The sequence below is a fragment of the Malaclemys terrapin genome, chromosome 1 (assembly GCF_027887155.1).
Source record: "Malaclemys terrapin pileata isolate rMalTer1 chromosome 1, rMalTer1.hap1, whole genome shotgun sequence".
In the NCBI taxonomy this organism is placed as follows: Eukaryota; Metazoa; Chordata; order Testudines; family Emydidae; genus Malaclemys; species Malaclemys terrapin.
In genome coordinates, this window is record NC_071505.1 from 188,181,609 (window position 1) to 188,205,966 (window position 24,358).

A 24,358-nucleotide genomic window follows, 5' to 3' on the forward strand; every position below is an offset into this window, starting at 1 on the left:
CAAAATAATGGAGTTTGGGCCCAAATCCTAGCAGGACGCATGCTTGAACCCACCCATCCTGCGGGGTGTTGGGGCCTGGGTCTAAGTCATACAGAGCTCTGTGTAGACAGAAGGGAGGGTCTGGGCTCAAGCCTGTGTCTGAGCCTGTGTTTATATTGCAGTGTAGACATACCCTGAGGCATAGAAAGGCTACATATCTTAGCCAAAGTCGTAGAAAGACCTAGTGGCTGAGTTGGGAATAGAATCTAGGCATCCCAGCATCCACTCTACTGTTTCAACCGCTGGGTTAAAGTGCTTAGAATGCTGCTTTTACAAATGTAGCAAAATGAAGTAGCTAAGAGGTTAATGATTAAACTTTGTGCTAAGGCTCCCATGGGGTTTGACCCTGCAGAGGGGTCTGCTCTGACCCATGCATTTCCTTTTGCAGGACCAAGGCCTAAATGACCCAATTGTTCCTAGCTATTATAAAGATCTCATAGCACGGATTGAAACTGCAATATTTTAGAACAATGAAATTAGTGAAAGACAAAACAACTTTGAATTTCTTTGCATTTGTGGGAAGAAATCTGGCTCTTACTTATTTTTAGTAGCTGGTTATAACAGCTTTTTCAACCTGTAACTAGGCCGGTACCTTTAATCTATTAATAATTTCAACAGTTAGTCAGAAAATGTCATTACCTAGGACAACTAAAGCTCAGATTGAAGCACACAGGAGTTAAATTTAAATTAAAGCACTGACAGAAATAAATGCAGCCTTTGATCCCAGCAATCCCCTTCCATCCAGACTGCACCCTGATGAGCACAGCTGGATAGGATAAAAACCAGAGAGAGGTGAGAGGCTTGCCTGTTTAAAAAGATACTGTCAAGCTATTTAGACCCCAAGTTTAGTAAAATTTAAAAATAGTCACCAGGCTCTTTCAGGGTTCCTTTCCTCACCCTCAGATGGTCTCTGCAACATCCATTTAAAAAAATATTTTTGAAAGTTTAAATGACTATAGACTTAACATGTATCGAACTCTCTGTTCACAGTTACCAAAACTACATTTGTGTTAGCTGACATGTATCTTTGTGTGTACAAACACAGTAATATATGCCCCTCCCTCAAAGTATGTCCCAATGGCCAGATGAGTGTCCCACCTGTTGTACTCCTGACTAAACCTGGGTGAATTTTTTTGGCTGCAGCCTTTTTTGCCAACAAATGCAGATTTAGGTCAACTGAAACATTTTGCAATTTCTTGTTGATTTTGGCAAATTGTTTCAATCAAAACAAAAAAAATTTCAGAAATGTTGATGCATTTCCAGAACTATATTTTTTTATTTTCTAGGCTGTAGTCACAAGGGGATTTAGGTCCATTTACAAAACTGAGGAGGAAGGAGAGGTTCCACCCTTGTTATCTTTAGCTTAGTGGTTTGGGCACTCACCTGGGATGTAGACCCAGGTTCAAATCCCCACTCCAGAGCAGGGCACAGGTCTTCACCTTTCCAGGTAAGTGCTCTAAACACCTGGCTATTACCTGTTTCTGGCCCAATGACTGCTCCACTATTCAAGTGGAACAGCTGCCACAAGAGAGACTGAGCGAGCCTCACTCTGGAATACCCTCTAGCCTGGTAGTAAGAGTATTCACTCGGTAGTGGTAAAATCTAGATTTTACTTCCTGCTCTAGCTTGGGTCGGTGACAACTCAGGTGAGTACTCTAGCCACTGGGCTAGAAGTTAGCAGGGAGGTTCTTCATCCTCTTCCAATTCTGTGTGTGTAGTCGTTCGTTGCCTTTGCCTATGTTAAAAATGCCTGAAACAAAATGTTTTGTCTGACCTAAAATGAAAATTTTCTGACATTTCAATTTGCTGAAAATTCAGAAAGGTTTCGATATGACCCAAACGGAACAAATTTTTTTAGATTTTTCAGAACTGCCAGCAAACTAAAAGAATCTGTTATTTGGTCAGCTGTACTCCTGACATGTTCAGAAAGTTTCTAGGGTAGACCTGGTGTCAGTCACGGAAGGTGTCCCTCTCCTGACAGTCTCTTCTTAATGGTGGAGCAAGCAGAGCTTAACACTTCTGGTGTGAGTTTAGAGGATGATCCTGAAGCCTTCCCAGTTTCTGCTCCAAGTCAGGGAATAGCTACAACACTTGTATCTGAAGGGTATAGCTTTGGAGGGGGAGGGGAGAGTTTATCAGCTACAAGTGATTTGCTAGAGTCGGGAGGAACTGGTAGTGGTGGGGATTTGTTTGAAGTGTGGAAAGTTGGTCAGGGCCAGATTATTTGCATGGTCAGAGAATATCAATCCTTGTTTTTAAAACCTTCCATGAACTTGCTGTTACCTGTTCCATGGACTTTATCTTTCTCTCTACTCGCTCTCTGCTCCTTCTTCTCATCTTGCACTGTCACCTTCTGTGGACTGTCACATAGACTCTCTCCCGTTTCATACCACCACAGTTGAGCTAACCAGCTGCATTCAAGATATGGTCTCTCTTGGTTTAACTGAAAGGGGGCATGAGCAGGCCAATCTTGGTGAGATATCATCAGCAGTGGAATTTGTTCCCTGGTTCGGCATGCCAGAGCTTGAAAGTGTTAAACTTCAGGACAAGCTGAAAGAGCCATTTGTTCTCCCAGACTTTTCCTTAAGGGGAAGATATAGTTCTGGAAAAGGGGTAGGACCTGAGAGTTGGTGGGTAATTTGGTTGTTATTTTCTGTCTGGGTATATTATTAATACTGTAAATTTATCCAGAGCATGGGATGTGTGTATCTTTTAAAACCAAAAGGAAACTATCAAAATAAGCTCTATTGGTGTTAGACCCTTCTGTTCAGTTCCTGCCCATATTTCCCCTCATTAATTTTCCATCTAATTTGAAATCTCATCTGAAAACTTACCTTTTTACCAATAATATAATAATATCTGATGTAACCCCTATTGGGGAATGTCTCTAGCCTGCACATAGAGGGGGAAGAGTTTTCTCAGTATTCATTATTTCACAGTCTCTAATAGTATGCTAAATTGGGGCAGTTTCTTATTTGTATTCTGAGGCAAAGAGCTTACAGATCAGTTTCAGACACATAACACAATGTAGGGGGCAGCAAAACAGCAGGGTGGAAATGGACTGGAGGAAGCACTGTGGTAACAGCAAAAAGATTATTCAGTTACTTAGCAAAGGTTAGTGTACATGGTGGAGCAAAATTATTTTGACTTTTTAAGTGTAAATAAAGAGAAACACCTTTGATTTCTTGTGGGTGTCATGGTACAGGGAGGGGTTAGGTAGGAATTTACATGAGAAGAGGTCAATGGCCTTCTGGGCCAGCTCAGGAAGGGCTTTTATGTAGGGTTACCATATTGGATCCCCTGAAAAAGAGGACACTCCAAGGGGCCCCGCCCCTGCCCCAACTCTGCCCCGCCCCTGCCCCAACTCCGCCCCTTCCCCAAAGTCTCCGCCCCCTCCCCTGAACACTCCACCCCCTGCTCCTCCCCCTCCCCTGCTTCACGCTAATCAAATGTTCGCAGGAAGCCTGAAACAGGTAGGCAGCAGGTAAGCTGGGGCTGGGGGGGGGCACGAGGAGACGCGACCCAGTCCGGCCCCCCGGCCGAGCGGCTCCCTCCGGCGGCCAGCCAAGAGGCTCTGGCCCCGGCGGTTCCGGCCCGGCTCAGGCCCTGGCACGCCGGCCAAGCACCCCCAGCCCTAGTCGCTCCGGCTCGGCTTGGGCCCTGGTTCCGGCTGCCGGCTAGTGGCCAAGTACCCCCAGCCCCGGTCGCTCTGGCTCGGCTCGGGCCCCGATTCCGGCTAGCGGCCGAGCACCCCTGGCCCTGGCCAAGCGGCATTGGTCGGCGGCATCCCAGCTTGCAGCCGCCTCCTCCCGGGCTCCGGCTGCTGCTGCGCTGGGGAGAGCGGCGGGAGCCGGGAAAGTTGAACCCCGGGAAGGAGGCGGTCCCCTTACCATGACTCCCTATTTTCCAGAACATGTTCGGCTTTTTGGAAATTCCTCCCGGACGGGGATTTGAGGACCAAAAAGCTGGACATGTCCGGGAAAATCTGGACGTATGGTAACCCTACTTTATGTATACACAGGAATTCAATACCTGAGTGAGGTACTGAATGTCCTCAACTCCCAGGGACTTCAGTGTAAGTTGAGGGGTGATTAGCTTTAGGATCAGGACCTCAGTGCATTCATGATCCAATAGGTCTTTTAAATCTCTAGATTTTATTATCCTCCCTTGTATATGTCCCTGATTGACACTACAAATACCTGCACATACTGTGTACAAAAGAGGGAAGGGGAGGCGAATGGAAGGGTCTGAGATGAGGAAGATCTGCACAGAAAGGATTGCCCTTGCTCCACACTCCACTATGGGGGATACAGTTTATAGGAAAGAAGCTATACCAAATAAAGTTATGTTGTAAAATGCAACTTGGAATTAATCGGTAAAAACAAAATCAGGGTAGAGAACTTAAAAATGTAAAACCCACTTGTAAATAAAGTGATAATTTGAACTGAAGCAAAAGGGTGGTACTCGAAAAGCTGCATAGGAACTGCATTGGCACTCTCTGGATTTATTAACAACGTGGGGTGGGGGGAAGTATTCATGCACTCACTAGCAGAGCTGTCACGATCTCAGCTCTGGAGCACATTCCACCAACAAAGGAGTGAAAAAACACACACCTGAAGTGTTCATAAGCAGAAAGGTGGGGAAAGCGGCGCAGCATAAAAATATTCTCAAGCAAGAATAAAACATGAGAAAATAAAACCACACGCATACATGTCCAGAAAAAGCACCACGTAGAATGGCTGTATCTGGCTGGGAGCTGGGATTTGCAGTCTAATTATATACAGAGAGGTGCACCGTCATGAATTTCAGGTGGCTTTTCTCTCTGGGAGAGGGTTTTTGGGGTGTTCTGTTTTGAGAGCCGTGCACTAGCAGAGGGGGAAGGAGGGGCGACCAGCGTTTGAAAATGTTCAGGCTGCTGTGCTGAGTTTAGATCACATCTGTTCCCGCCGCGTGTGATCGGATTAAATTACTGCACATTCAAACGGAATGAGGCTTTTCCCCTCCCTCCCCCATCCGAGAGGGCGCCTCAAGCAAAGAGAAAACACCTCTCTCTGCACAGTCCAGGAGAGCGAGGGAGACAGACACACACAGAGAGAGGGGAGGGGTAAAGAGAAACAGACCCAATAGGGAAACCGGATTGCACGGGGACTGGAGACAATTGATCTGCGGGAGCTGGCTCTCGCTTGCTCCTCAACGTGATGCGCTGTGTGCCAGCATTGCTCGCTCGCCTTCAGTAGTTGCTAGGCTGGCTGCACACTGCATTGTTGCCGGCGCTCTCCGGAGAGGATCGTGCTGGAGCGGCCGCCCCACCTCCCCCCCAATCTAGCCCGCGGCTGGTCGGAGGAACTTTTCTCCTTGCCTCGAGAAGGCGCCTGAGCAGCGGCCCCCAGCCCCACGTGCGCTCGGGAGGCGAGCGCCTGGCTGCAGCCTCTCCGCGGGGCTTGCAGAGCTGGGAGCGGGCGCCCAGAGCCGCTGGCCACGGGGGGACCCTGCAGAGGCGGGACTTGCCCCGATGCCCAGGGAAGGCGCCCGGCGGCAGCAGCAGTAGCAGCAGCGGCGGCGGACGGGGCAGAAGCGGAGCAGGAGGATGCCGGCGGCTGCGGGCGACGGGCTGCTGAGCGAGCCGCCGGCGGCGGGCTTCGGCGATGGCGGGGAGCCGCGGAAGCCGCCCCTGGGCTCGGAGGGAAGTTTCCTGGCCGCCTGGGTCAGCGCAGCGGGCGCGCGGGAGCGGCTCCGCGATTTCCAGCACACCAAGCGCGTCGGCAACTACCTGATCGGCAGGAAGCTGGGAGAAGGGTCCTTCGCCAAAGTGCGGGAGGGGCTGCACGTGGTGACCGGCGAGAAGGTACCGACCTCCCCGCACCCACCCCGCCAGCTTCCCTCCCGCTAGCTATCCTGCCCAGCCCCGGCCGCTCCCCCCGTGCACCGCGACCCCGCTCCCCGGGGGGCAGCTCCCCACCACCATGCACCCCGCTCCCCTGGGGGAAGTTCTCCCCATGCATCCCGCTCCCCCCCATGCACCCCGACCCCGCTCCCCGGGGGCAGCTCCCCCCCACCATGCACCCCGCTCCCTGGGGGGAAGTTCTCCCCATGCACCCCGTTCCCCCCATGCATCCCGCTCCCCCCCATGCACCCCGACCCCGCTCCCCGGGGGCAGCTCCCCCCCACCATGCACCCCGCTCCCTGGGGGGAAGTTCTCCCCATGCACCCCGTTCTCCCCATGCATCCCGCTCCCCCCCATGCACCCCGACCCCGCTCCCCGGGGGGCAACTCCCCCCCCGCCATGCACGCCATTCCCCCCATGCATCCCGCTCCCCCCCATGCACCCCGACCCCGCTCCCCGGGGGGCAGCTCCCCCGTGCACCACGAACTTGCTGCCAGGGGCAGCTCCCCCTCCCACCATGCACCCCGACCCCGGTCCCCGGGGGGCAACTCCCCCCCGCCATGCACCCCAATCCCTGGGTGAGCTCCCCTACTATGCACCCCCGAGCCCACTCCCCGGGGGACAGCTCCCCCGTGCATCCCGACTTTGCTGCCAGGGGCAACTCCCCCCCCACCATGCACGCCGACCCCGCTCCCTGAGGGGAAGTTCCCCCCCCCGCCCCGCCATGCACCCCGCTCCCGGGGGCAGCTCCCCCCCATGCACGCCGATCCCGGAGGCAGCTCCCCACTATCCATCCACCACACTCACCCTAACCGCTGGGCAGCTCACCACTGTGCACCACCACCACGGGGCAACTCACCGCTGTCCACCCCATCCCAGCCACAGGGGCAGCTTCCCACACTGTCCCTCCCCACCCACACCCACCCTGGCCACAGGCACAGCTCCCTTCTGTGCACCCCCCACCAGGTCGACTCCCGAGGGCAACTCCCCACTCCCATTTCCTTCAATGTGCTCAAAGGGCTAGGGCTCCTCCATTCCCCGCAGATTTACTAGAAGGGGCAGTTCCCCCCCCCCAACAGATCCCTCTTAAACCAGTCCTTCTTCTGGCAATAAATATTGCGGTGTCCCTACAGTTATGGCCCCAAAGGCTCCCATTTACAGTTGTGATACCGCAGTGTTACTGTATGTGTGTTTAAGTTCTCCTCTCACTCTCCCCACCCCCCGCCCATCTCGCCCATGGACAGCTTCCCTCCACACTTTGAGAACAGCTTTCCTGCTCGCCACTCACAAAGAGAATGCACTTTTTCATTTGAGTTTTGGGTCAACTCTGCTTATTTAAGGGCGAACTGAGGCGACATTCCCCTCCTTGTTGCTGGCATGTTGTGGACAGCTCTCTTGCAGATTGCATTTGTTCCTAAGTGGGTTCCTGGGATTTGGTTGCCTATGTGAAATGAGTTTGGTATTCTCAGTTCCGCAGGGAGCAGATAAGGGTCTGCCACACCACCCCTTCCCCCCCATCCCAATTGGTATCGTTGCTGGCAATCTGAGCAGAGAGATGCTCCCACTAGGACTGAATGTTATCTGTGATTGAAAGGACAGCAATTGATTAAACTGTCCTTTTTGCTAGCAGTAGTCCCTCTAACTGGATTGAGGCTCATTGGCTGGGCATTATGCCTGTGCTCTACTATTTAGATAGATGGGTACTTGTGTCCGCAAGAGGGCTATTAATCCAGCACCCAGAGGTGCAAAATAAAAAATCATGGGGTTTTTGAGGGTCACTTCCATTGATAGATAACATTTTATGCCTAAGAAAAAATTAACATGGTTCTATATGACAGTAAAAAGAAAATATCTGAATTGATAGTATACTGAACTTTATGACTAGTTTGACTGACTAAACATTCAACACAAAAATAGTATTTTCAGTCTGTCAATAAACTAAGATTTTTGATAATTATAGATTTTGTTTTTTTCTTAAAACGTCTTAATCACTATAATACAATATAGACTATTCAATTTTCTATCTTCACCTTTTGCTTTTAGTTACAAATATGCTTTAAACATTGTGGTAAAGAACACAGCCTCTTAAACTGTTGCAATATTGTTCACTATGTGTAATCTGGTATGTCTACAAGCCAGACAGATACTATTTTCTTATTGAAATGAGAGCTAGTTTTTTTTGAGATGAAGTCATCTTATGGAGACTCACTTTTGTTTGTTTATTACTATCTTATACAGAATCTTTTAGTATAAGAATGGCCATGCTGGGTCTGTCCATGTAGCTCAGTATTCTGTCTTCTGATAGTGGCTGGTGTCATGCTTCAGAGGGAATGAACAGAACAGGGCAATTACTGAGTGATCCATCCCCTGTCATCCAGTCTCACTTTTTGGCAGGCCGAGGTTTAAGAATACCCAGAGCAGGGGGTTGGGTCCCTGGCTATCTTAGCTAATAGCTATTGGTGGACCTATACTCCAGGAACTTATCTAATTATTTTTTGAACCCAGTTATACTTTTGGTCTTCGCAACATTCTCTGACAATGAGTTCCACAAGTTGACTGTGTGTTGTGTGAAGAAGTACTTCCTTTTGTTTGTTTTTAAAGCTGTTGCCTACTAATTTCATTGGGTGAGCCCTGGTTCTTGGGTTATGTGGAGGGATAAACTTCCTTGTTCATTTTCTCCACACCATTCATGATTTTATAGACCTCTATCATATCCCCCCTCATTCATCTCTTTTTCAAGCTGAACAATCCCAGTCTTTTTAATTTTTCCTCATATGGAAGCAGTTCTATACACTGAATAATTTTTGTTGCCCTTCTCTGTACTTTTTCCACTTATAGTTCCTACAGCAATCAAAAATGAGGTCACTAATATTATTAAGAATAGTAACTACTTGGTTTGTCAGTATTAGGAGCATTGGAGGAAAACCAGCTTGTTGACAAAGAGCAATACAGTTAGTCCGCCCTTGTTTGAGCCCATAAGTCTGTGCCTTTTTCTAGCCAGTTTGTCAGTGGAGAACAACCAGACTTGTCTAATGCAGGACACTTTGTGATTACTAAAACCTCATTAGACCTATTGAGCTAAGTTCATTCCTGGTGTAACTCTGTGAAACCAAAGAAATTATACATCATGGGTGTATTGGGCTTTTGCATAAAATGTGTCCGGATAAAATGGATATGGTGGCAAAAAACAAAAAAGGAATCACCTTCCAGCTAATGAAAAACTATTAATTTTGAGATAATCTGGCCTTCCTACTTATGTGCAACAAGTGATGAAAAAATTACTAATGTCAGTGTCCCACATTGACCTGAAACTTCTCTCCAAGGAAGGTTTTCACATAAGCCTTTTAAAATCTTTTTAATTTTTACAATTACTATGGAAATATAGTTGAGTAACAAAAATGGAGGCTTACTTTGGAGTCAAAGTGGTCTAGTGCAGTGGTTATCAACCCGCGGCCCAATCAGCACACAGCTGTGACCCATGTGACATCCCCAGGGCCATACAGGTAGTATATATGTTGTGTGGCGGTGTCTTCCCCCCTCCCCCCATAACACACAAAGAGCTGCATATGCGGCCCATAATGGTAAATAGATTGTAGAACTAGTGGCAAACATACTACATGGGGATTCAGGAGACTTGGGTTCTAGTTCCAGCATTGCTACTGGGTGGCTGGGCAAGTCACTTCTTCTCAGTAAGCCTCTTTTTCACTTCCTATCCTATGATTTGTCTATTGAGATTGTATGCTCTTTTGGGGCAAAGGCTGTTTTACTGTGTCTGGTGCCTTGCGCAATGGGGCCCCAACCTGCATTGGTACCTCTTAGTGCTACTGTAATGCAAACAAATACAAATAATAATAAAATGGGTTAAAAAATCCTAAAAAGAGTTGTCTCTTCAGTTGTTCAGAGTGGGTTTGACAGCTTATTTTAACCAGTCAGATCACGGTAAGCAAATGACAAGAGTATAATGTACTCTAATTATAGTGGTGCTGTAAATGCAGCTATCGTTAAGATTGTCATAATTTCCATTATAAATTCCTGTGCTCAAGTTTTTAACTCCAGTTGTAGAAGAAATTTGTTATGGGCTGAAATTTAACATGACACTTGCCCTGAAACTCACCATGGCAACAATAATAGGGTTCGTGATTATTATGTTATAGGAGTGCAAAAAAAAATTTCTTCCCTGCTCTCTTCTGTTACAAACCTCATGTTTCTCCTCAGTAACAAATACATCTAATTCTCTGGCTGATAAAAGGCACCTACACATTCATGTCCTTCCCACCTCCCCTTTTCTGGATTGCTACATTTACTTTAGTCTGTTAACAACAACAACAACAACAAAAACAAAAGAGACCCACCACTGGCCTCTCTGTCTCAGTTTCCAGACTCATAGTTTCTTCATTGTCTTGAATAACAGCAATTATAACAAAAGAAACAAACAGTGAAAGTGTTGGAGAAACACCTTTCTCAGTTACGTGGGCTAGCGTCCTTATTTGTGGACAGGCAAGTTGCTTTCTTCCTGAGCTCCCCAAGTCAAGTCAGCAAGTCATAGATGGGCTGACCCTGCACCATGGAATTCATTGGAAGTTTTCATTGCTGACTTCAGAAGGCACAGGGTCAGGCCTGTAGCTTCTAATTACTGGTTAAAAGGCCCACCTTCCCAACAAACCCCCTTGTTTTATTCCTGCTCTCCTGGATAAACCACTACATAGGGAAATGGGGTGGTGGTAGAGACCAGCTTGGGGTGGGATGTTGTTATCTCAGAAGGGTTCTGCCCTAACCCCTGAGGTTCCAAATACATTCTATCACACCCTCCCTATCAAATCCTCCCTGCTCTTCTCAAAGCTATCAGTGGCCTCTCAATTTTTCCTTTCTTTACACCTGTCAGGGCCCCCAACCTTGAGACCCCAAGTTGTTTTCTGGGACCTGCATCTTTCATACAGTGAAGAACTAGATGTGACTTACTTCTGAGCCTGTCAGCGTTGCCCTCAGATTGGACAGAAGCATTGATGTTGAGTGTTCAAGGCATCCATCTTTCTTTAGAGGCTGAGCATTCCACCTCCCTGGCATTCCAAGCCCTGGCTGGCTTGTGTCAAGTAAGCCTCTAAGTTGTTATTCAAAACTCACGTGAACCTCTTTGCCTGAATAATCAGAATGTTTTGGTGAGAATGTGAGTACATTTTGGAATACTGGAGTTGGAAGTACAGGGAAAATTGTTATGTTATTTGGCATCTCCACTTTTATTTCTGGCTGAAACTAAGGAAGAGCAGGAGTGCATGGAAATAATAAAATAATAAATAATAATGATAGTGATGTGAACTTCTCTGAACCCCCAAAAGGTTTAACTTTAGCCAGATCAGTTTTCACATACAGTATCTACTGTTTGTCCTGGGAACAAAAAGCTGCAACAATGTTCCCTTTCAGGTGCACGCATGACCCCCGACCTGAACTTCAGCCCCTGCACGGAGCTGATGGACACGCAGCTCTCCTGTACATACTCCTCTACTGAACTTCTGATGTAGCCTCCAGCCCGCTTACAAATTGTCCAGCACAGGCAACTGAGCCCTGACTGCAGCATGAGGTGGGGAAGACAAACATCTGCTTTCCTGGACTCCTTTGCTTGGTGTGTGGGGTTTTGGGGAGGAGATTAGAGCAAGCACCTCCATGAATGAAATTGGAAGAGAGAGTCACTTGGGGAGGAGAAATAAAAGTGGGAAGGGAATGACACCAGTGCACAGGTCAGTAACAAGGGAAGTTTTACTTAATAAGTAGTTCCCGGCTCTTTGAGCTCTGGTCAAGTGAAAAATTCTCTATGTTGCTATGTCAATGTCCTTCCCCACCTGCATGGTAATATACTAAGAGGCAGATTAATTTACTCATTAATCAAGCCTTAATTTTTTAGGGCTGGAATCTGCCAGCCTTATATTGAGTAGTTCCTTGAGCATTCTCAATGACTGCAGTGGGGCAAGTTGAGGAGTAGCGTACTACTCAACACAAGGGTACCAGAATCTTGCCCTAAATGTCTAAGGGTTCAATACTGCACTCCTTACACAGATCAGACAGCCAAAGCCACATTGAAGTTAATCGGAGCGCTATTTTAAGGCATGTAGGATCAGCCTCTATATGACAGTTACTTTATTGATTTCACCTTGCCCCTCCAAATTGCATTTTTGATTGCTTTGCAAGAAATGTTCACTAGGTGTGACATCTTACTTGTCTCGTTGTACAGTTAAGAGGGAATGTTGAGCTTGGTCTGGAGTCTGGACTAAAATCCAGCTATGCTGCCTGGCAGTGCACAGCTCTCACTAGGCCAGAAGACAGTTGTGTAACACCTTTTAGCCCATGTAGATTTAAAAAAGAAATCATTTAGGGCTCAAAGCTGTAAGCTGATCTGTGTGGGCAGACACTTGTGCCTGCAGGTGGAGTCCCACTGACTTGAGAGAGGCTCCATGCTGGAATAAAGGTCTTCTCATGTGGAACAGTTTGCAGGATCATGGTAGTTTCTGTATTTTTCTAAACTGACATTTTTCAGGCCTGTGATTCCATGATGCTGATTAGTGCCCTTCATATATTTTGGAAAAAGGAAAAATAAATTAACAATTGATTTTGTTTTGTAAAGCAGTTATTGAGCAAGGGCACTGACTTAATTTCAATAAAAATGCCATAAAAATGTGAAGCCTTAGTGCTAATATTTGGTGGCTGCATTGGCACAGCCTGAGCCCATTACAGTAATTCAAAATTCCAAGTAAATTAAGGTACCCAAAGAGGCATGATGCAGGAGACTCTAACCGCTCAGGAGGAGTTAATACATATTATTGTTTCATAAATGTATGTACTTAGGCATTAAATTTTTGGATTAATGAAGACCCAACTAGGTTCAGATGCATTACAATGCATTGTGTTATAGCACAAGATCAAGGCAATACAAAGTGAATGCCAAAACTCTGCTGTTACCTCACTCCATCATTGGTAGGTGTTTCAGGGACCTTAAGACAGCCTGTGATATATGATGTATGTTGGGCCAAATCCCGGTAACCCTACTCCCTAGAGTAGTCTTTCTGAAACTAATGGGACTACACTTGTGAGTAAAATAACCTGGATTTGATCCTGTACTTCTTACAAATACCTAGGCACAACAGGGTGAATTAAGGTTAGATTTTACAGCTTTAGCTATGAATGTCTTTCCTTTTTGAGGGTTTTAGGTCAAACCTTTTACTGTTCTTTTTGTGGTTTAAGGTTTCCATAATAACAGGCATGTGATTACTTTCTGGTCTTGAAAAAAGATTGGCTATGCTTGATGCAATTAAATTCATTTAGGCTGAGTATAGGAGAATATTGAACAGATTATTTTTTCCCATTGCTGTTTAGATGAAAATATCACAGCCTACAATCTGAAAATTTTGGGGGACAGGATTGATTTGTAAGATTCCTCAGTTCCGACAATCTTTCTTGCTACTTCTAAGGAAGCAGTCTCTCTTTTAGTAGCACACTAATTTTGTTTTATTCTTAAATTGCGATGATGAAATCCTTGTTGAGTTAGCTATACAGTAATTCAATGAATGATAGGAGGCTCACTCATGGTATTTTCTCAGGTAGTCTCGAACTCAGTGTCTTTAGACTCAGAATGGCCAGCCACTGAGCAATGAAAATTTGCCAGAAATAGATTTCACAAGATATTATTCCTTATAGCATTAATGCAGACAGAAGAGGCTATGTCCCTTTGAATATAATTGAGTGAGACTGTCTGTTTGTACTTTCAGTAGATTGAGGAGGCTGGATGATCTATTGTGTACTCTAATACAATATATGAAAGCCTCTGTGTCGAATCATAGAATGACAACATATTAGGGCTAGAGAATGTTTTAGAGCTGAAGGTTGTATAAAGGAATTTGAACTGAAATTACATTTAATTTCATTCTGGGATAGGTCTAGGCACTACAGAAGTAGTTGCAGAAATTGAATTGCTTGATTCCTAACCCACTGAAAAACCTATTTATCAGTTTCTTTAGAGTTATTGTTGATCTTAAAAAGGTGCATTTTTAGGTCCTGGTAATCAAGTGTTTTGCATGACAATGCTAACTACTTAGTGGGAAGTAGCTACTAAAAATATAGTTTTCCAGGTTCTGCCATAAAGGTAAAATGACTAATATTAGAGGTGGCCTTTTCACAGAAAGTTCTGTTTTTAGAATACATTTTTGTAGCAAACAGGTGCTAACTTGTGTATTTTAGAATCCTGGAAATGCGAGGGTGGGATACGTGGGAAGAACAAGCACTCTGTAGAGAGCTGGAAATTCCTATTAACCCTCAGCAGGTACTCCTTGAATGAAGCAAGTATTTGTAAAAAGCACCTGCATAGCAGGTCCTGTAGAATCTGTCATCTGTCAATGACAGATTGCTCTGCATACAGTTTACAAAATTACATACTACTGTAGCAGGCACATTCTCTTTTGAACTTCATGGCCTGCTTTACCTTTTGAAGTGCTTATGAATGATTGAAATAGGCGTATAGGGAATAGTATAGCTCCAGATCTTCTCAGCAGGTGTTGAGTCATAGAAGCGCTATTTGGCTTCCATAGAGTCTAAATGAGATTCACTCAGAGAGGTATTTACACTGTGGCTGTTCTAGACCAGCCCAGGCAATCATGTGCCAAGAATTTACTGTGACTGAAAAGACACAGGCTGCTATATTAACAGCCATTTACATTTAAGTGTGTGGGGATACTTAGAATGTTGGGAGATTCAGTATATAGGAGGGTAAGTCTCTATCTCTCTCATATCACCTACCTACCCCAACACCACCCTACTGTTCCATATGCAAACGCTTGAAGAGGTTGTAGATTGCAGCCAGTGTTTTTCTGGGCGAGACAGACAGAAGAATGACCATACTGGATCTGATCAGTCGTACATCTAACCCAGTATCCTGTCTTCTGATAGTGACCGATGTCAGATGCTTCAGAGGGAATGAACAGAACAGAGCAATTATTGAGTGATCCATTTACTATTGTCCACTCCATGCTTCTGGTAGTCAGCAGCTTAGGGACATCCAGAGCATGGAGTTGCATCCCTGACCATCATGGCTAATAGCCATTGATGGACCTATCCTTCAGGAACGTATCTTTTTTGAACCCACCTTGGCCTTCACAATATCTCCTGGCAATTGTTTCCACAGGTTGACTGCATTGTGTGAAGAATTACTCCCTTATATTTATTTTAAACCTGTTGCCTATTAATTTCATTGGGTGAGCCCTGATTCTTGTGTTATTTGAAGGGGTAAATAACAATTCCTTATTCACTTTCTCTACACCGTTCATGATTTTATAGATCTTTATTTTATTGCCCCTTAGTCATCCTTTTTCTAAGTTCAATAGTTAAATCTTTTTAATCTCTCCTCATATGGAAGCTGTTCCATACCCCTAATCATTTTTGTTGCCCTTCTCAATACTTTTTCCAATTCTAAAATATCTTTTTTGAGATGGGGCAACCAGAACTGCACAGAGTATTCAAGATGTGGGAGTACTATAGATTTATATAATGCATTATGATATTTTGCATCTTATTATCTATCCCTTTCCTAATGGTTCCTAATGTTCTGTTAGCTTTTTTGATTGCTGCTGTATATTGAGCAGATGGTTTCAGAGAACAATCCACGATGACCCCAAGATCTCTTTCTTGAGTGGTAACAACTAATTTAGACCCCAACATTTTGAATCTATATTTGGGATTATGTTTTCCAATGTGCATTACTTTGCACTTACCGATATTGAATTTTATCTGCATTTTCATACCCAGTTTTGTGAGATCCCTTTGCAACTCTTGTCAGTCAGCTTTGGACTTAATTATCTTGAGTAATTTTATATCATCTGCAAATTTTGCCAGTTCACTGTTCATCCCCTTTTTCATTTATGAATATGTCATGCAGTACAGGTCCTAGTGCAGATCTTTGGGGGACCCTGCTGTTTACACCTCTCTGCTGTGAAAACTGACCATTTATTCGTATCTTTGTTTCCTATCTTTTAACCAGTTACTGATCCAAGAGGACTTTCCTTCTTATTCCATGACAGCTTACTTTTGCTTTCTGAAAGTCCAGGTACAAAACTGGATCATCCTTGTCCACATATTTGTTGACCTCCTTAAAGAATTCTAACAGGTTGGTGAGGCATAATTTCCCATTACAAGAACCATGTTGACATGTTTTTTTTCACACCCCTGACCAACATGACCAACAAAATGATTCAGCTGTTTCGTGAGAACAGGGCTAGGAAAAAATATGTTGTTTTCCCCATTGTGACCCTAACAGCATCTGTGTATCAGGAAGCAACTGCCTCCCTGGTTTCTGGCAGTGATTATCAGCTGGCCTGACTGGCTTAGTGTACCCCAGCTCACCAGCAGGGGAGAACACAGCATGGAGTCTACACCAGACAGCATGGCATCCACACCCATCCGGGGAAAGGAACTTTATCTGGGGATACATTTCAGAAGAATGTATTTCAAAGGTTTACGGGACTATAAAAAGAGGGGGAGTGACCCTCCCCTAAGTTATCCTTTACCTGAGGGACATGGAAAACTAGTGCCTTGGGAATCCTTGTGGGGCTCCTGATCAAAAGCTAGTCAGCCATTGCTGGAAAAGGAAGATTGCTGAGGAAACCAGCTTTTACAAAGACTGTAGCTTGTTAAGTTAGGTCTTAGCCATTAGAAAGTGTATTTTACTGTTGTTTTTTTCTAACCCTTTCTATCTTTATACCATATATTTGAATTCCCTTAAAACCAATCTCTTTTTAAATAAATTAAATAAACTTGTTTTACTTTTTATCTCCAACCCAGTGCTTTGATTGTATGGAAGTGATTGTTAATTCCAGTCAAAGCAACAAGTTGTTGTTTCTGTCTCTTTAAAGGAGCAGCAAACTTAATCTCTTTTGTTATTGCACCATGATAAGGCCTGTGCATTTGAGAGCAACATCTCTGAGGCGCTCGGGGGCTAGAGTTCACTAATGGTTATCTGCTAGGCAATGTTTGGGCTGGGAGAGCCCTGAAAAGTTTGTTGGCAAGGCAGACAAGCTGGTGTGCCAGGCAGTTGTCACATAGCTTAGGTGCCACAAAGCTCCCACTTACTGAGGCTGAGAGGGGTAGCACAGTGTCTCACAGCTCTGGGTATTCCCAGCAGCTTGCCAGACCCATGTTAGTAAATTATGGTGACCTTTTTTTTGAAAAGCTCTAGCGCCCCCATTCTTTGGAGCAGGAACTTGAAATTTGGCTGGGGATTGCAAAAAGCACATACCTGACATAAATGTTCGTGAAGCACTCAGATACTGCAGTGATGAGCACCACAGAAAAACCCATGAGGAAATGAATAATTCTGTTGTCAGAGCAAGATTTGTGGTGTTGGGCCACGTATACATTAAACTTTGAGGCTAAAACAAAATATTGAACAGCTGCTGTTTAAGTGAGGACTGGCCATTCTACGCATGGAATGAAGCAGAGATCCTGTGGAACAAATTCTATGTGATCGTATAATTTAAGACCATATAATAACACAGATGTACAAGAGGGCTAAATTAAGGTTCGCCAACCATTTTAATTCTGCTTAGCTTTTGAGTGCTTGACTTTGCAGTTGTAATAATGTTCTTTTCATGTAGTTTTCTTGTATGTAATTTTTATTTAAATTATTGAACGAATGCCTATGTAAATGTGAAATACCGTACTGTATCAAATAATTTTATTTAGAATATAATTGGAAGGATTTTAAGTCAAAGTTGTAGTGACTTCAGTAGGAGTTTTGCTTGAATGAGCACTGCAGGATTTGGCACTTTGTCAGCACAGCGTGGCATAACGCATGTTATGGAGCATTTAAGGATTTTAACATAAGGCAGGATAAACACCAGGCTGCTGATGTGCAATCACCTGTTCATTATTTCTTATGTAATCACCTGCTTGTAATGGATTCATCTGGAAAATAAGCAGTTTCAACAGGAGCCTATTACAAAGCTGAACTCTTCCCTCTAACCCCCTGTTGTTCTATGTTTCATGTTTGGAGTAAGTAAAATGGTCTTTAATAGTCAGAGAGGCTGCTCACTATTCCAATCTGTCTTCCAGGAAGCTTGTTTTAATATTTTTCAGCTGTAGCTCTCACATGTTCTGCAGTGGTCTGAATTGATGCACATGTGGCAGTTGCTTATCCTCTTGAGATAATCTGCTTTCAAGTTTACATTCAGCAGTTTTAAAGGCATCGCTAACAGTGCACGTCAGTAGTGCTTGATTTTTATATATACCATCATACTTTTAGTTATTGGTGGCAAATAGAGGGAAATATCCAGTGTTTAGATTAAATTAACACCAGGTGTAAGTTTTTGTGTGATTCTCACATCTGGGTCCTTGTATTTGCTTTAGAAAGCTTTGTATTTTTAACATTTTTAATGAAGTGTAAAGCTGTGTGCCTGGTTTTGGAGGCATGTGTTAAATATAAATGTCTTGTTAATTAAAATGTGTCCCGCTCGCTGTGTCTCAGAATGGGCTTTATTCATCCCTGGTATATGCTCTTGAAGTTATACCATTGTTGCTTTTACACTGGTGAATAGTGGGTTGCTACTATTTATCTTCATACATTTCAGAAGACATAAAGCAACTCACTTATATTTCCCCTTCCCTTTGCCATTTGCAAGTTATGTGGTTATCCCAAATGCAGGAAAATGGAAGGTAATAGTGTATAACATTTATCTTCATTATTTCGGGGGATGATGTAAATTCCTAAGTCAAGCAGCCACTTAACTGTTGTGACAAACCATCCCGTAACAAGTGAATTGTAATAGTCTATCTAAAACTGAGTAGTTACGTGTTGTATAAACAGCAATATAAAAAATGAACTGTTAGTTATTATGTTGATTACACCCTTCTTCACGTTTTTCAAGGGAATATCTACAATTATCTGAAGAGTGTCAGTGCCAAGGTAGAAGAGGAATTATGCAGGGTGGTCTGAGGGTGTTTCAGTAGGAATAAATGGATACAACAGAGCAAAGGAAAACTTGCATTGGCTTTCAGCAAATACTTCTTAACAGCGTGATTTATTTGCCTGTCCAATTGTTTCCCATGGGAAGTGGTGGAAGATTCAGTACTAGGGTTATTTAAAACTCTATTGGCCAACCTCTGTCCACCTCCATTGAACACTTTTTGGTATTTGAATTCAAATCACAAACAAGATTGAAATGCTGAAATCTAATGTTTTGAGGGTAAACATTTCAAATAGTGTTTTTAAATAAATATATTGGCTTTCTTATCCCTTCCATCAGTAGCAACCTCAGGCACAGGCTGAGGGTTGTATGGTCATAAAGGTTAGAGTTGGAACCATCTCCTAACTACTATAGTGTGTCTCTCTCAAATACTTTACTACTATAGTGTGTCTCTCTCAAATACTTTCCCTAATACCTTTCAAAACAACATTTTGTCTGCTGATGGGCAGTGGGTTACAGCCTATGACTTTTCTAGCTGGCTGGTTCAGGAAGTGCCAATAAAATGAATGAAAATGCTTATTTTGGTATAGTTCCTGGAGTCACTGATCTCAATATGAGCAACTTTATATAGTAAAAATGTGTGTCCCCACTGGGGGTTTGTACTACTTTAATTATACCTGTTCTAAACTGATATAGCTAAAATAATACAAAAACTGTGTGTGGACCAGCCCATAATGGAGGGAACTGAGTCTAGCCCAGGGATCAGCAACCTTCGGCATGTGGCCTGCCAGGGTAAGCCCCCTAGCTGGCTGGGCTGGTTTGTTTACCTGCCGCGTCCGCAGGTTCGGCCGATCACGGCTCCCACTGGCCGCGGTTCACCACTCCAGGCCAATGGGGGCTGTGGGAAGCGGTGCAGCCGAGGGATGTGCTGGCCGCCACTTCCCGCAGCCCCCATTGGCCTGGAGCAGCAAACTGCGGCCAGTGGGAGCCGCGATTGGCCGAACCTGTGTATGCGGCAGGTAAACAAACCGGCCCAGCCCGCCGGGGGATTTACCCTGGCGGGCCACGGGTTGAAGGTTGCCGATCCCTTGTCTAGCCCATCCTTCACTACAGGGAAGGTTAATGCAGTAAAGATCCTATGAGAGGTTTACAGAGCCTGTGAAGAGGACCACGTGTGAAAAATAAACAGAAAGCTGAAGTTGCACTTACTAAAGATTCCTTTTTTTATGAATGCTTCTCTCCCTTGCCCTGCCCTTAGAAATGATTTTTCGTTTTCGATCATGTAATTCTGTTCTTTGTTTTAGTATAGGATCAGACGTGTTACTGCTATGGAAAAGGTCTCCAAATGAAAAGAATAGAAAAGAGTAATACATAAATAAAATTTCATGACTATCTGCCTGTTGTGGTTTTTTTATATAAATCTTCCACATTCGATTTTCTGTGTGTGATATCCATGCAGCTATGAGAGACAAAATATGTAATCATTGTGCTGCCTTGAAACACTTCTTCTCTTGGTTCTCAACATTTGTGAACTTTCTGTCACTCAAGTTATAATGCCACACAAATAATGGTGCTGAGACTTAAACCTTCTGTGCATCAAAAGCAGAAGTATTTATTTCTCTGGTAAGTGTAAATTTTCCTCTAGAAAAACTATAAAGCTACATCAGCATTAAAGCAATTTATTATATGAGGGACACTGACTTTTCTGCATACCTAGTTATGCATTTCATCACTGAAATGTGAAACTGGGACAGTTTAATGTGTAACATATTACAAGTCCATGAATGTGAATGTTAGAAGATTCATAAGCAGGGGCTCTCATGCAAGGGTTGCTGTTAACGCAACATTATTATCTGGTATCAGTTCTCCGTTTTTGTTTCCCCACATGTAACCTGAGAGCCTCATCCATCTCACTGTGACAGACAAAATTGTCAGTATTAAAAAGGCAAGTTTTACTTTATCAGAAACAGCTGTGTAGGATATGGTTCATTTGTGACCAAGGCATAAACGACACTTTGCTGTATTTTAGACATAGCTGTTTTATGTTGTTCTTACAACTTAAAAGGGCCATGTTTAGCTCAAGAGACCTCTGTTTTGTAACAGTTGTCACGTTGGCTTCCCCCATGACCAGTCATGTGTAGCAATCAGTTTGGTCAACACAGAATAGGGACCACACTTGCCTTAACAAGTTTTCCATCTGCCACGGTGATCACATATCACTCCTCATTCATTTGTGTAACAGCCCCTGAAAATTCCTTTCCTCTGACTTGATTAAACTTTGTGCTCCAACTAGTTTTCTTGCTGAGTGACAGAGAGTATTATAGCAATGTGAGCTTTACCTTATGTCTGGGGAGAAATCCTTCTTCGAAAAATATTCAATATTTGGAGAGTGATATTTGATGAACACTTTAAATTGCCAGGCAAAACATGTTGTTTCAGACATTCAAGTGTATATTTTCTCCTCGCTGTGCCTAATCTAGACCTTAAGGGCTGGTTTGACAGGCTTGTAAGGATTTCCTGTCCAGTCTATGCTATCATTATGGGGCCATCATTTATATTTGTCCCTGGCCTTCTGCCTTCTCTACCTCCATCCATCTCTGCCTAATCCTAGTCTATTTGTATATAGCCTTAGATACCTAAGAAGTGAAAATTTGCTGATGTCACTGGGGATACCATTATGGCCACCCCATTCATTGGTTGACCAGGAGAGACTGAGAAGTCAATGGAACCTTCTTCTTTCTATCTAAGACTGAGTGGATCTCTTCCATGACTCTTGAAATCCTACTTGACCATGGAGAGTCACATCATCCCTCTCATACCCAGGTTTACAATGTAGCAGTGCAAACTACTGCATTCCAGTCTACTGGGCCAGACACTGGCTACATGACACCAAAATGTTGCAACTCATTGCTCCTGCATTGGAGCCACATATTCATGGTTATTTGTCAGTCCCTCAGAGTGGAGGTGAAACAGACAGTGATTATACTTGTGGACAAGTCTGCGTTTGCAGATTGCTGTTGGCCTGGCTTATCTCTGATTTCCTTGAAATGAACAGCTAACCTGTAAGTAGGGTGAATAAAGAGTTGGTTAACTTTCTGTTGATACTTTTAAGGAATGTCTGCAATTTCCTCAGAAATCATAACTTGAAGGATGCATAAAAACACAAAGCACTAACATCTATTAAGGAGACTTATTGCTAGGGAAAATATGATGTTACACAGGATGGTAAAAAAATCCCTTAGAAAATTGTAGTAAAGGGATTCACAAAATATGCCACTTTAAAATTTACAGACACAAATAGTTAATAATGCTTTATGAACTGGGTGCTGTAAACCCCTGGGTATTTAAGCACATGCCTGACTTCAAGCACATGAGTATTCTTATTGATTTCAATGGGCCTACTCACGTGCTTAAAGTTAGGCATGTGTTTAGTGCCTTACTGAATTGGGATCCTGGAGAAAGAAGTCTTATTATGATACAGCAAAACTATGAATTCCATCTCTTGAGAACAGAGCAGTCACAGCTGGATATACACTTGTCACATTTTGGCAGCTTACATGAAAGGATTTTCTTTTTTGTTCAAACAATGGCAATGTTGGTCAATTTCAGTAATGGATTTGCTTGAAAAATCTTTGAATATGCACACCTATCTTTTAAGACCTTGGAACCTGTCATCTGAAAGACAACATTTAGAAACAAATAACTAAAGACACCACAGAGCCTGAACCGTCTTCTAGAACAAATGGTAAAGACCCAGCACTTAATGAATCTGACATTTTCTAATCCTTAGATGCTTCTAATTCATTTATTGAAAGCAATAGTCATTTTACTGAAGAAAAATCACAGAGACCTACATTTTCAAAAGTGACAACTAGTCAATTTGGGTGCCTCAGTGTTTGGGTGCCCAACCTGAGATACCTTAAAAGGGCCTGATTTTCAGAAAGCTCTGAGCATCCTACATTCTAAAAATTTGGCCTCTTTAACATGTCTCAAGTTGGACACCCAAAATCACTAGTCAATCCTGAAAATTTGTCAGATATTTTTTAGTTAAAGTAGTGTTAAATATAAAGCAAAGCTACAGGTGATGTAAAATATGTAGCCCAAAGAAAATCACCAGGGCAAAAAAGGGCAAATCCATGCTTTATAAGTATCTTAAAAAATACAAATGGAGATGGACTTACATAAATGTATGTAACATAGTCCATGCTTACACAGTGGGCCTCTTTGTTTCCCTCTAGTGTCTGGACTACATAGAGGTTTGAGTCAGTTTATAGATCTGGGTGTTTTACTTCAGGCAGTAAATGTTCATACTTTCAGATCTAGAGGACCTAGGTTCAATCTCTGCATCTCATAAACCATCTGGGGGTGCCATGTTACATCTACATCAGCCCATAACTGCAGTCCATGAAGTTTCTTCTCTTGTGTTATATTTATTACTTAGGGCCAAATCCTACAATGCTTATTTGGCCCTTACTAAGGCATACCTCCTCTTAATTCTGTGGGAGTCTTGCCTCAGTAAAGGACTGCAGGATTTGACTCTTATTTGAACTTATAAGATAAAGTGTGTGGGATAAAGAGGAGATTCATTCAAAATTATCTTTAAATTGTTAGGCCCCTATCCTGCAAATGAATGTGTGCGCTTTTACTCAAGTGTAAAGTTATACATATGCTTAAGTCTTATAGGATCAGGGCCTAAGTGTGCAACTGTTTCCCTTTTGGTAAAGGGAGATTCTCAAGCCTCTCACCTCAGACCCTGTCCACTACACAGTGACCCCAGCCTCATGGCCAGTCCCTTCAGGGATTTCGTGTTCTGCAGCCAATAGGATTTACTTCCACTGATGTGCATTACACATTCCTGTCTGACAACAAACCTGGTTTTCCCATATGCTAGTGCAGTGTGTTACTGACCAGCCACTGGAACATTTTATAAGAGGTTCCACTTACTTATTCAGTAGAATGATAGTTTGTCTTAACTGAAGCAAGTCTTTGAGGTTTGTCATGGAAAGTTATATAGAGGAATTGGCATTTTTAATGTAAAAACATCTTGGATAAAGCTTTAGCTGCTAAAAGTACTAATGCCTTCTAGCAATTTTGTATGTATTTGAAGATCAACTCTGCAGTGAGCTCGTCTTCTTTTTTTTTTTTAAACTTTTTTTTTTTTTTTTTGTTAGCATCCTACTTTGTGATGGGATCCAACATTTGGTTTCCCACCAGCAGGACATTTCAGAGATGCCATGAATTGAATTACTTATTGATATAGGACTGAGGTTTAGGCATAAAGAATACAAATTTTCTAGCAACAAGTTGCTAGCATCATGGGGTGTTTACAAAAAAGTGGTTTAAAGAAAAATCTGTCTCTAAATAAGACTGAGCCCCTTGTCTAACAGAGCTATATTGCTTTCATGTTAGCATAGAACAGTTAGGAAAATACCTAATTAGCTCTGTGCATTTGTACTGTCCCAAAAAATATTTGTCTTCAATAACAGAAGCACAACTTTTT

The 24,358-nt window shown here is 43.5% G+C and overlaps 1 protein-coding gene across 1 annotated transcript in view; it reads left to right on the forward strand.

Moving 5' to 3' along the window:
• The first annotated feature begins 5,137 nt into the window (after positions 1 to 5,137).
• Positions 5,138 to 24,358, forward strand: part of HUNK (hormonally up-regulated Neu-associated kinase) — an 83,780-nt gene continuing 64,559 nt past the window's right edge. The window contains exon 1 of the mRNA XM_054047994.1: positions 5,138 to 5,884. Coding sequence (XP_053903969.1) covers positions 5,627 to 5,884 — 258 coding nt within the window. The 5' untranslated portion in view covers positions 5,138 to 5,626. The remainder of the gene's footprint in view (positions 5,885 to 24,358) is intronic.